We start from the raw sequence: 14420 nt of genomic DNA, 5'->3' as shown, positions 1-14420 counted from the left end.
TCAACCTCCCCAAAATCTCAGAATCCATGGCATCTTTCCAGTGTGGTTCTGCTACGACTTGTTGGTAAGATCTGGGAATGTCTATGGTAGATAAAACAACAGAAAAGGAGCTATGGTCTGGTGAATAACCATAACGGTTAGGTAGACGAGAGGTTCTAGTGGAACAGCGTAAAGTGGGTTCAGGAGGAAGGTCAAGTACACTTATTGAGGGAGCTGGAGTGACCGGATTAGCAACTAGAGGTGGAGCAAAGGGGGGGATGGAGACCGAAGAAAGCCGTTTCTTCTTGAAGTACGTCTGAAGTTGCTGCGGAGGTGACAATGGAATATCTGAGGTGCCTGTAGAATCAAAACTGTGCAACAGGGAAATAGAAGGAGTTGGGAATTTCACAGCATGTTCAAAAAAGGACACACTTTCAAGAACGGCTACATTACAAGAGATTCTAAGGCGACGAACCAAAGGATCATAGCAAAGGAACCCCTTATGTTTAGAACTGTATCCCATAAAAGCACACAAAGTTGCTTGTGTAGTTAACTTTGTGCGCTCATGGGGTGGAAGGTGGACAAAAAAAGCACAACCAAAAACCCTGTGCATGGATATGTCTGGGGTTTGTGAAAAAGAGATTGAAAAGGAGAGGAGTTATTCAAAACAGATGACAGAAGACGATTTATGGGATACACAACAGTGTTGGCCGCCTCCACCCAAAACCAAGAGGGTACATGGGAATCCTGTAAAAGTGTTCTGACTACACCCAAGATGTGCCCATTCTTCCTTTCTGCTACCCCGTTTTGTTGTGGGGTGCCCAGACAGGACTTTTAGGGTTGAATTCCATGTTGTTTCAGGTAATTTTGGAAATCCCCATCAATATACTATCCCCCTGAATTTGATCTTAGCACACAGATTCAAGCATCAAATCGGGTAGTTACATAGGTGTGCAAGTGTTTAAAAACAGTGTACACTTCAAATTTCTTTCGAAGAAAATAAGCCCAAGTGAAACGAGTGCAATCATCAATAAAGGTTACAAAGTACTTATATCACAGTCGTGAAACAACTAGAGACAACCAGACATCATTATGTATTAAATGAAAAGGAACAGTTGCATGTTCAAAATAAGAAGGAAAGGGTAAAATATAACTCTTACATAAACCACAAGTGATGCAATCTTTATTCACATTCTTAAAAGAAACAACAAAAACAAGTAAATTACCAGAAGCAAATAACTTATCAAGTTTCTTAGAAAAAGGATGGCCAAGGTGTTTATGCCACAAATGCCAATCATTATTACAATTAAAAGATGCAGACCTAGAACTAGTAGAAAACAAACAAGAAGTAGAAGCAGAAGCAGTCTTATTCTTCTCAAACTCCAAGGCAAAAAATCTTCCCAGTCTACGCCCCTTCCCCTTCACTGCACCAGTTCGCCGGTCTTGTATCAAATAACCATCAAAAGTAAGTGAGACATTGTTACCTTCCTCTCCAAGTTGGCTAACAGAAATCAAATTGGTGGTGAGTTTAGGTACTGTTTTCTCTGTTGCTACAGTAGTTCGAACCAGTAGAAGAGGAGAAGAAGAAGAAGACGAAGAAGAAGATGATGATGAAGAAAGAACAGTCGACATAATTGGTTAAACCCTATCAGTAGACCCTTAATATGGATTAGGCTCTAATTAGTAGTATAAAGACTAAACTGCCCCCACTTAAGTACAGGACAGGAAGTCTCTATTAAGATTACCACATAAGCACATAACTCAACAGAAGTCAATTGACTAATCTACCTTTATTCGGCTAGCTCTAACACTCCCGCTCAAGCTGGAGAATATATGTCATATAATCCCAACTTGTTACATATATAGTTCACTCTCCCTAAGCTTAAGCCTTTTGTAAACAAATCTGCCCACTGATCACCTGAGCCCACATGTTCTGTGCTTATCTCTCCAATAAGGACCTTCTCCCTCACAAAGTGGCAACCAATCTTTATGTGCTTTGTTCTCTCATGAAAAACAAGGTTGGATGAAATGTGGAGTGCAGCTTGATTGTCACAGTACAATTTCATAGGTTTATCCATGGAGAACCCAATTTCTTGTAGGAGATTCCTCAACTATACTAATTCACATGTAGTGTGTGTCATGGCTCTGTACTCGGCTTCAGCACTGCTTCTAGCCACAACCGTCTGCTTCTTACTCTTCCTTGTCACAAGATTTCCTTCAAGAAATGTGCAATAACCTGTAGTAGATCTTCTATCAGACACGGAGCTTGCCCAATCTACATCTGTATACCCAATTACTTCAAGTTTTCCCCCTGGTTTGTACAATAACCCATGGCCCGGAGCTCCCTTCAGGTACCTTACAATTCTAAGAACTGCATCCCAATGAGGTATACGAGGGTTCTACATAAATTGGCTCACAACATTGACTGCAAAGGAGATGTCTGGTCTCGTGATAGTCAAATAGTTCAGCTTCCCCACTAGCCACCTATACCTTCCAGGATCATCAAACATTTCCCCTATATCACTGCTCAATTCCATAGGAGTTTCAGCCGGTTTTGCACCTAAGAGTCCTATTTCATCCAGTAGATCAAGAACATATTTTCTTTGGCACAGGTTTACACCTTGTCTTGATCTAGCAACTTCTATACCCAAGAAATACTTCAATGTCCCAAGGTCTTTTGTTTGAAAATGATTTTGCAAAAAGACCTTTAGTTTATCGATCCCCAATTTGTCACTACCAGTTATGACAATATCATCCACATAGACCAATAATAAAATCTTTCCGGCTTCTGAATCATAGTTGAACACTGAGTGGTCAACCTAGCATTGTTTCATTCCAAAATTCTTCACCACTTCACTAAACTTCCCAAACCAAGCACGAGCCGATTGTTTCAACCCATAAATTGCCTTTTTTCAGTCTACACACCTTACCATCCTCCCCCTGAGCAACAAACCCAGGTGGTTGCTCCATATAATACCTCCTCCATAAGGTCACCATGAAGGAAGGCATTTTTAATGTCAAGTTGAAACAAAGGTCAATCATACATAACTGCTAGGGAAATTAACACACGGACAAAGCCAATCTTTGCCACTAGAGAGGTCTCCATATAGTCCACACCATACAACTGTAAATAACCTTTAGCAACAAGTCTGGCCTCCAAACGCTCCACACTACCATCTGGCAAGTATTTAACAGTATACACCCATTTACAACCCACAACATGCTTACCAGGTGGAAGAGTAGTGAACTCCTACGTGTGAGTATACTGAAGGGCAGAGAGTTCCTCCTCCATTGCCTGCCGCCACCCAGGTGAGCTAAGAGCCTCTTGGACATTCTTAGGTATAGAAATAGATGACAATAGTGAAACAAACTGGCAATGTGAGGCGGAAAGGCGAGATACTGAAACAAAATTGGAAATGGGATGGAGGGTACAACTACGTTTAAGTTTTTGTAAAGCAATGGGTAGATCAAGTCCTGAAGGTTCAGGGATAGGAGCAACAACAGGATCCGCAGACAAGGTAGAAGCTGAAGGAGGAGCCTGTGTCTGTCAATGAGTATACACGTGCCGGATCGGTGGTCGTTCAGTAGGGATCTGCATTGGAGGAGGTGAAGGGTCAACCCCAACAGGAACACCCGGAACGGGATCACTGACTGGAAGAGGAAGAGGAAGCAAAGGTGGAGACACGGATACTTCAGGTCCCGAGAAGAAGGGGATAGACTCAAAAAAGGTGACATCAGGACAAACATAGTACTTTCGAGTAATGGAATTGTAACACTTGTACTCTTTTTGAGTCCGAGAGTAGCCAAGAAAGACGCACTTAATGGAGCGTGCATCCAACTTGTCTATTCCAGCATTCAGATTGTGAACAAAGCACACACAGCCAAAGATACGAGGTGTTAATGGAAAGGGAGACAAGGAGGGGAACAAGATAGAGAAGGGAGACCAACCATGAAGAATGAAGAAGGGCATCCGATTAATGAGGAAACACGCAGTAAGTACAGCATCACTCCAAAACCGTTTAGGAACACTCATATGATGAAGAATAAACCGAGCAGTTTCAAGGAGATGACGATTCTTTCGTTCAGCCACCCCATTTTGTTGAGGAGTGGATGCACACGAAGTTTGATGAATGATGCCATGTTGTTCTAAATACTGTTGAAAGGAAATAAGAAAGTATTCACGACCATTATCTAAACGAAGAACTTTGATTGGAACACCAAATTGTGTACGTATTTCAGCATGGAATTTTTGAAAAATGAAAAATAATTCACTCCTTTCTTTCATTAAGTAAATCCATGTCATTCTTAAATAATCATCAATAAAAGTGACAAAATACTTGTAACCATTATAAGACTCTATTTTGATCGGGCCCTAAACATCTGAATGAACCAAAGCAAAAGGACTCAACATACAACTTTCAACTCTAGGACTGAAGGAAACACGACGATCTTTCCCATACTGACACGACTCACACTGTAATGATGACAAATGACTCGAAGACGGAACCAGTATCTTGAGTGCCTTGAGAGATGGATGTCCCAGTCAACAATGTCATTGTAGAGGAGTGAGAGAAGTCTGAAGTGCAACTAACGATCCACCACCGTCAAGGTAATACAATCCACCAGCCTCATGCCCCCCACCAATCTTCTTCCTCGTCTTGAGATCCTGAAAAACACAAAAGGAAGGGAAATATGTAATTGAACAGTTAAGAGTCTTGGTTAATTTACTAACAGACATAAGATTGAATAGAAATTTGGGGACATATATAACAGATGATAAAGAAAGAAGCCATGTCAACATTACCAACACCACAAATGGGAGAAGATGAACCGTTGGCAAGGGTAACAGTTTGAAATGTGGAAGTTTCAGAGAGAGAAGAGAACACACCTGGAGTCCCAATCATGTGATCAGAGGCTCCAGAGTCAATAATCCAGGGAGAGGGTTTGGATGACAAACAAGTTATACCTGAGTGGGCAAGGGTGGCAGTAGTATGCTATGAAGTAGTCTGGAGGAACCGCTCATACTCATCATGCGGTACACTCACCATCTCCTTCCTGGAAACAGATGTAGATGTAAAAGGAGTTAGATCTGCCTGTTGGTTATCACTGACATCAACCCCACCAGCTACAGCATGATTGGCCCATATAGAATGAGGGCCATGGAGATCATAACAGAAATTTACCAAATGTCCGTCCCTGCCACAATGGGTACACTTGTAGAGTTACTTTTTCCTTTACCACGGCCCCCCCTTGAGTCACGACCACCATCACGGCCAAATATGGAACCACCACGACCTCCTCGGGAGGCATCTCCCACTATAGTACCACGTCCACCTCTTCTGGCTATCACAAATGCTGATCTGTCAGACTGTGTGGGATTCTCTGTAGGTCCCAAAGAAATCCTATGAAGTCGTGCAAACACTTCCTCAAGTGTAGGAAGGGTAGAGCCCCCTAATATTTGGGCCCTAACTGGTTCATATTCTGATTTCAACCCCACTAAGAACCTAGTGACATCTAGTTGTTCCCTCTGTTGTTGCTGAAATTTAACATCTAGAGTTAGGGGATGATAGACATTGAGTTCATTTCTAAGGTTCTTCATACTAGCATAGTACTCTTCTAGGGTTTTATTCCCTTACTGCAAATCAAAATACTCCTGATAGAGCTAATATACCCTTGTAGTATTATCCTGCCCATAATACAGCTTCTTGGCATGTTCCCATATGTCCTTAGCTGTATCTAAGAACATAAAGTTGGCACTTATTTTGGGTTCCATACTCTTCCATAACCATGTCATGATTTGGGCATCTTCCTGTTCCCAATCATCAAACCCTGAAGAGTCAGCTGGTGGTTTATCTTCCTTCACATGCTTCACTTTCCTCTTTGCCTTGAGAAAAACTTCTACTGACTTGGCCCATGGAACATAGTTCTCACCATTAAGTTTAATTGAAGTCATATGTACTCCCAGATAGTCAGAGGGAATCACCACAATAGGTTTCTAATCACTACAGCCATCTCCAGTTGCTGCCATGATGCTCTTCCAACGTTGCTTCTAATCTGAATTCCCAGTCACCAACTAAGTACTGCTGTCAGGAGTTTGATGTTCCAAAAACTACAACAGTCCCCAAACACAATGATAGGTACACAAGCTTTTGTTCTTATTCACACCACTACTGATTTCACAAAACCATGAATCACACTGACATTAATTCAGCACTTATTGACCACATACAAGCCCTCTTACAGTTACTCAACAGAGATTGTGCATCACAAGCACTACCACACAGCCATAGCTGTCACACATGGTACAAACCTGTCTGGCCTTTTTTTAGAGGGCACTACAAGTCCAAGGAAAACTCAACTAGTGCCGCTGCAGTACCCCTTACACCATTCGGCCACCTGCAGTAACCTTTACACCATTCGGTCGCTGTAAACACAGCCTATTCTTGGACCTTCTTCCAAGAACCAAGGCAACAAACAACCTAGTTCTCTAGGTTCTGACCAATCCTCGCAGATTTTTGAAGACTTTCAACCCAAAAATACCAACAGCATAAAAAAGAGAGGTAACCAACCTTCTTTTGAGAGCTCCAGTCGACCATTCACTGCTGAAGTTGTTCTCTTGAAAAAAAAATAGGTTCTGCGCAGAGGAAGAGAAACTGAGGTGTTTTCAGACCTAGGCCGAACCTGTGTTCTCCATTGTCAGCCCAGAAAGAAGAAAAAGAAGAGGTCACGAACAGAAAGGAGCAGGTCACGAATCTGTGAGGAGATTAGAGGGCAACGTCCTGCTCTAATACCATGTTTTCTCTGTTGCTACAGTAGTCTGAACCGATAGAAGAGGAGAAGAAGAAGAAGATGATGAAAGAACAGTCGACATAATAGGTTAAACCCTATCAGTCGACCCTTAATATGGATTAGGCTCTAATTAGTAGTATAAAGACTAAACTGCCCCCACTTAAGTATGGGACAGGAAGTCTCTATTAAGACTTCCACATAAGCACATAACTTAACAGAAGTCAATTGACTAATCGACCCTTATTCGGCTAGCTTTAACAGGTACAAATAGAGTTTTGGATAAATGAAACGGAGATGATTTAGAGGTAGATAAATATAAATCATCACAACCAAGTATGTCAAGTTTCTCACCATTTGCAGCGATAATATGTCTATTGGGAATATGGGGTTTGGGATACTGACCAAGAATAGCCCTTGTCATGTGGTTAGAGGCTCCGAAGTCAATATACCAGAGGTGGTTCGGTGAAGGGCAATAGTTCAGTGACTTACCAAACATACCAATAGTAGAGAACGCTGAGGAGATGACCGAGGACATGAGCTGTCGAATACTTTCTTCAGACATGCCGTTGGAGGTGTTGTTTTGGCCAGCTACAGAAGTGATAGAGGAGGAGGCATCTGAACCATCTACAGTAGTCTGATAGGCCTTGTAGTTCCCTTTCTTCTGATTTGGACCACTACCTTTCTGAGGCGGGGTAGGACATCCAGTGATAATGTGGCCGACCTTATTGCAATCGGTGCATGTGTTTTTCTTCTTACAATGGGAGACAACATGCCCATACTCCTTACATTCATAACACTGTATCTTAGAGAAATCCTTCTTCCCCTTTGGTTTAGTTGCCAAGAAGACAGCATCAATGTTGGAATCCCTCCTTCCATCCAGTGTAATCTGAGTAGTCAATTTGGTTTCTGCCCTAAAAATCTCCCCAAGAATAGTATCTAAGTCAAGAAGTGTTCCTCGGCTTAGGACATTAGATCGGACGACTTCAAATTCTGGCATTAGATGCATTAGGAAATGCAAAATTTTTCTCCTGTCAAAGTGTTCCTTGCCTCCTCCATGTATTTAACACAACAATCTGAAGGATCATCTCCCATGTGAACTAACTCATATTCTTCCCAATGGTTAATGAATCCGGCATAGTATTCATGGACCTTGATATCTCCCTAATAGTAAGAAAAAATGTCAACCTCTATCTGATACTATCTAGAGGTATTTGATCGCTAATGAACTTTCCCAAGATATTGATACATCTCATAGGTTGTCATGTACCCTCTCATAGGGATAGCAATATCAGTTTCGACTGAGCCTAGAATCCAAGACGCAATTTTTGCGCTGTCTATCTTCCACTGATTAAGTCCCTTAATGTCAGAGTCATCAAGTTTAGACATAAATCCATCTAAGTATCCCCAAAAACCCTTAGCTTCGACATGGAACTAAAAGTTGAACTTCCATGGTGCATAGTTCGTACCGTTGAACTTAATAGGAAGAGCATCCATCCTTTCTGATGTCATTGAAAGACAAAAGGCAACAACACACACTTCCAGAAACCAAAAGAAATTCGAACCAGATAAGAAAAATAAGAGCACCTTTCTGCTGATGTCCAAAAAAGGCAATTGTAGAGTTCTGCTGAATTGAAAAGTGGATCAAAACCCCTCAAAGACGAAACCGATCCAAACCAAACCAAAGAGGTTCAATAGATCTACTATGGGCGACACCAGATCTAAAATTTCAAGCTGATCCGATGTCTCTATAGGGAGATATGAGAAGAAAAGTGAACCCAACAGCACAGCAGTCCAGAAAACAGATCTGTAGCTGATCCAGGAAGAGAAATAAAGAAGATACTCAAGAACTTCCAAATATGTTAGGGAGTTCTTGAATCAGTAGTAGCTGAGGTGTTTTGTGAAGTTTAGGTCGTGACCTACTCTGAAACCATGTTAGAGTCAGTTCGAAAGTCAGAAAAGAGAGAGAAGAGAGAAGAGAGAGAGAGAGAGAGGACAGCCGAATGTTGGGTGTGACCCCTAGTGTCAGTCAACACCCTAAAAGATAAATTTATATTGTGTTGTATAAGGACAGACCTGCCCTTAATGTACAAGAGAGAGATAATACAAAGAATAGATATACAACAAAGAAAAGTAAAAGTACAAAAATAGCCCTACGGCTAGATTTCACTATCTCTACATGAAATCCTCCCACCACTCCTTTAGCATGATCTTAAATGTATGGTTTTCAAACCACATTCTCAAATCTGAACGAAGGCGAGCCTCCCCCTGGGATTTCTTTCTCAATACAAATAGGGTGGTGGTTTGAAGTAACTCTAGGTAACCCTCTTTCTATTAAGGATCCCCACATTTCTTCCCTATCAAGAGATATGAGGAAAATGTCCAGTTTGGAGCAGGTTGGGGGTGGGGGGGATTGAAATTTTGACCAAGTATAGTCCACCTAAAGCAAGGGGGTTCTCTCAATTCCAGGGAATCAATTAGCCTATCGAACTTCCTCATGCTAGTAGTGAACCCCTAGTTTGGTTGTTTGAATCCCCCGAGTATCTAATGACATTAAAATCACCCCCCGCACACCACAGACCCTCCCACAAACCCCTGATAACATATAATTCCTCCCAGAAAGCTTCTCTATCTTTGTAAGAGTTAGGACCATACACATTTGTTAACACCCATACTCTTCCGTCTGACTTTCTTTTAATTTTTAGAGAGATTGAATACTAACCCTATCAATTCTTCAACACAATCCATTTCCTCATTCCTCCATATGGATAGAATTCCCCCTAAAGCTCCCCACGAGGGTACCCATGACCAGCTCAGTCCCTTGGCTCCCCAAATGCTCCTTATCCACCTTTTATTCAGCTCTGATAATTTGGTTTCTTGAATCATGATCAAATCTGGTTTTTCTTTCCTGGACACATTTCTTATTAGTCTTCTCTTCTTGGCACTTCCTAGTCCTTTTACATTCCAACTTATTATCTTCATAGCAATGCCTCGTGACACCTCTGGGCTGGTGTTACGCAACACTCCCCTCTTCTTTTCCTCATACTCTTGTTCTTCTCCTCATAATTTATTCCACTCTTAAGCTTCTCGACCTCACTCATTTTCCTTTTCCTTTGCTTACTCTTCTTTCTCAGGTAAACTTTCTTTCCTTATGCCTTTTTACCTACCATCCTAGCTCCTTCTAACCCATCCCTCCCCTCCTAACTTCCTTCCTTTGCTCCCTCCAGGGTCTCGTTCTGGGTTGGCTTTGTCTGGGTAAAGGGTTGGTTTCCATTGATTTTGATTGAGTTCTTCCAGGCCTGTGACTTCCTCGAAACTAAAGCTACATCCAGGAAGCCTTTCAGCCAAGCTGCTACCTCCTTTTGGAGATACAGTGGCTCTTTTTTCTTCTCTAATCTTCAGGAACACCAGAAACCTTGTTTTCACTTCTCTTAGCTTCAAATGATACTTCCTTTCTCCACCTTCCCACTACTTCAAACTCACCCTCTATTGAAGAACTCTCTACCTTGCTTTGCCTTATCCTAATTCACTATTTTAAATGGTTATCTTCCGCATAATCCATCATCCAACCTGCCCAACTCATTAAATATTGATCCAGGCTTCAAAAAAAAATATTGATTCATTGGTTTGATGATCCGTTAATGACCCGCATCTAGAAACACCCTACCCATAAATAAAATGGGTGGTTTGGGTTAGTTGATCATGTTGGGTTTGAAATTTTCCACCCCTATCTAAGATCTATGTTACGCTAGTGCAATATTTACAAATAAGAGTAAACCAACATCATCCAGCTACCATAGATTATTCTTTTACATTTCTCATAAAAATAGAAAAGGAAATTAGACTCTGGTTCAATATATAAGGAAAGAAATTTAAAAATTAAGAGATGAAAAAGGGAATCTGTTAGCTATGTATTTTGGCCCAATTGGGGTGGGAGACTCCTTGAGGGCTGAGATATTAGGAGCTCTTGAAGGCGTACAAAGGGTCAAAGACATGCATATTAAGAAATTGATCATAGAAGGTGATTCTGAAATTGTAGTGAACAGGTTAAAAGAGGACAAATCCAAGCTCTGGAATTACTACAATGAAAAGAGGAAATTTAAGTGACTGAGTAAGGACATGGAAGTTAGTTGTACATAGGTAAAGAGAAGTGCAAACTCATTGGCAGATGGCTTAGCTAGGCAAGGGGCGAATAGAAACTCTATTTTTTGGGCTGTTTTGTAATTGTTTACAGTTTGGGTGTACATTGATGTATTAGGGAGTTAAGTTTTTTTAGCTCCTTATTTATGTACTTTCTCAATCTTTAATAAAATTCACTGTTATTGATCAAAAAAAAAAACACCCCATCCCCCACAAGTCAAATGAATTGAGTTTCTTCTATAGTTAACCTACTCTTTTTCTCTTCCTCATTGAGAGAAGATCTGACCAAATCCAAAGTTCCAAACCATGCATTACAAAGAGCATCATTTGGATTGGCCACATGCTAAGTCCTCCGATCCACATCAGCTCCATACCCACCATGTACTGGAGCTTTTCCTGAGTGATATTAGCCATCTAAAGCTTTAATTATTCAGCAAATGCTCAGAAAGGATGTAGATTGGAGACATCTCAAAAGCTTTATCTGAGATTTAAACAAAGGTTTGTGAGGGAAAGTGAGAAACACAAAAACCCTTTTGCATCCCAACAATGCTGCAACATGGTAAACTCTGGGTCATTTATACTTCTCTAAGCAATGCAACTAGTACATCTGCTATATAATCTGCCATGAAGAAATCTTAAACTGTAACCATGACATAAGGAGGCAATTTCCATGTCACTTAAAGCAGGACATAAAAAAAAGTTATCTATCAATTTATATGCTGTGAAATAGCTCTTTAACCTCAGGATCCTGTTGAAGTTCTGATGCATCTATTATAGGCGGAGGCCTCCCAAATTCACAGAGCTCACTGTATATGGAAACCAGATCTGCCAACCCCAGCTCAAGAAAGGATGGTGGCACAACTTTGTCAAAAGATGGCTGACAAAACAAAATAAAAAACATTTAGTAAACAGTCAGTAATAAGAGGAATATAAAGAAATAAAGATATTCCAAACTAAAATGAATGAGAATGCTTCCAACTACCTCTGTAAACTCTCCTAAGTTTTACTCTAATGAAGAATTAATATTAGGCTCAATAGTAATGCCAGCAAGAGGTTAACAACCATTATGAACAATATGCACCAGTTTGAATGAGTATTATTAAAGAGGATACAGAATGCCACCTAAATGTTATTATGGATGGTGAAAAGACAGGAAAGCAAATTCTTTAAAATGATTACCAAAATATCAAGGGGATTCCTTATCAGTATGAAGTGCTTCCCTTTTTTCATCAACTCATCTGTCAAGCCAGGTACTCGTTGTTTTGCCATGTGCTGTAGACAGAATAATTTAAAGAAGAAAATAAAAATAACTTAGCAATTCAGGCTACACAGACATTTTTAAGAGGAAAAAAAGACATAAAACATCCAATGTCCCTAAATTGACATGTACATGTAGGAACCTACATAACAAGAAGAGCCATTCATATGCAGGCCCAAGTTTGCCTCGGAATTGGTGGCTTTGATTTGATCATCAAAATGTTGAGTTGTGTCTTGAATTCCTGTCTGCGGCCTGCTCCATGAACCAGCCCAAAGTTTGTGGGGAAGAACCCAAATGGGAAATTTCACATACAGAGAGAGAGAGAGAGAGAGAGCTTATCTAATCTTTGTATCTGTAGCACATACAGAGAGACCTTTGGGTGTAATGGGGATTAGGGTCTGTGTGAAGTAGCTCAACTCTGTACTTCATTAACTGATTAATGGATGTAGGCTAAAGGCCGAACCACATAAATCTGTTTTGTATTTTTCTCTTCTCAGTATCTATGTTTTGCTTCACTTTGTGCCATTTTGAACTTGATTGGTTATGGGTTTGTCATAACATAAAACCATATAATTTCTTGCCAACTGATTAAGTGATAGCATGTTTTCTAGATATTATGTTAGCATGATGCAAGAAACACTAATGTTACAGAGATTTATTTGTTCCTCTAATCCTTTTATTATTACTATGCAACAAGTGGAGCCAAGATTCAGCATACTGACTTACAAGAACCAGTAACAAAGACCGTGTGAAAGAGATTCTTAAGATATCATACAAATAAAGGGAACATAGTTCAGATTAAGGTGATGGATGCACAATTGAGGATCTGGATACCATGTTGTAGAAGGATCCTTTAAGGATGAAAAAGGTGCTGGATTGAATAGGGAAGGCAAAATCCTCAAACCTTGGGATCCTCCCTTGGATAACTTTGTCAAGCTTAATTTTGATGGGAGCAGCCTTGGTAATCCTGGCCCTTCAGGTATTGGAGGGCCTTTCAGGAATAAAGAAGGGAATGTATTAGCCTTATTCCCGGGCCCTATTGGTATTGGAGATTCCATTAGAGCTGAACTACTTGCTGTCCTATGTGGGGCCCAAATAGCAAAATAATTAAACCTGGAAAATCTGGTTGCTGAAGGGAACACTCAGGTGGTGGTTAGCTGGTTAGAGGATGAGAAGAAGGCAGCTTGGACATACCAGGATGGGGTTAAGAAAATAAAATGGCTTCTAAGGGGATTGACTGTAATTTATCAATAGGTTCCAAGGGAGGCCAATGGTCTAGCTGATTCTTTAGCTAGACAGGGGCTGTTTAGGGAAAATCTGTACTGGGCTCAAGTGTAATATCTGTTCCTTTGGTGGTATCTTTACCCCTTGTAATTCTGTGTATATTATTCTTTATATTAATGAAATGTTTCAAGGTTACCTATAAAAAAAAAGTATTTTACAGTCAATTGGCAGAGGTGCTCCTAATGATATATGCAAGCAGTTCCATGGAGCCAATGAACTTCTCCTTTTTTAGGTCCTCTTATAGAGTTGTAGAGCATCAGAAAATCATTGTTTTGGACCTTTTGGTCTCTAGAATGAAAGAGGGTTTGGATATTTGCACACATTTTGTTTTAATCAGCCTTTGTCCTTGCACAAATAATTCAGCCCCTCATAATCTAGTTATCAAAAAATGGCAGATTTACTAGCAACGGCAGGATAAGGATCATGGTGCACCAAAGTTTTTTTTCAATCTCACAATTGCTTCCAGACATGAGATTTGTTAATTTATACCGAGAAACTTAAGGAAGGTAGTCAGCATTTTTTAGATCACCCAAAAAAGGAGATTATGTTTATTAATATCTCATGTTTTATTACTCCTTATATATATATATATATAATTGCAAATTCCATTGATCAAAGAGAAAGTACCAAGTACAAAAGAGACAAATAGCTTATTTCCAAAACCAAAGAAAATTACAGTTGAGCCCAAAACATGTGATTTCTCCCATCCCCTTGTTTTGCCAAAGCATCAGCCATGCTGTGAGCCATCCTTTGGACCCATTGAAATCTGACACTCATTCCCCTAGATATCCTTTTTTTTTTGGAAAAGGTAAGGTAATTTAATTAAGAAATGAAAATAGGATACAAATAGACCCCCTTTTAAGAGAAACTAGGCCCGAAACCCAGATTACATTACAACTCAAGAAGACTTCTAGAGTTCAGATGGGCTCCAAACTCCCTGATTTGGAAACCTTTTACAGATGCAGTCCAAGAT

The 14420-nt window shown here is 40.3% G+C and overlaps 1 protein-coding gene across 3 annotated transcripts in view; it reads right to left on the bottom strand.

Moving 5' to 3' along the window:
* Nucleotides 1-14420, bottom strand: part of LOC148861754 (branched-chain-amino-acid aminotransferase-like protein 1) — a 39778-nt gene that overhangs the window by 21483 nt on the left and 3875 nt on the right. For all 3 annotated transcript variants that reach the window (XM_088983616.1, XM_088983618.1, XM_088983617.1), the window contains 2 exons: nt 12085-12177; nt 11645-11782 (listed from right to left, as the gene is read on the bottom strand). In XM_088983616.1, coding sequence (XP_088839742.1) covers nt 11645-11782; nt 12085-12177 — 231 coding nt within the window. The remainder of the gene's footprint in view (nt 1-11644; nt 11783-12084; nt 12178-14420) is intronic.

This window comes from Nelumbo lutea, chromosome 4, assembly GCF_056320005.1.
Source record: "Nelumbo lutea isolate HS-2025 chromosome 4, American lotus-T2T, whole genome shotgun sequence".
Taxonomy (NCBI): Eukaryota; Viridiplantae; Streptophyta; class Magnoliopsida; order Proteales; family Nelumbonaceae; genus Nelumbo; species Nelumbo lutea.
This window is presented reverse-complemented; position numbering and strand designations above follow the sequence as displayed.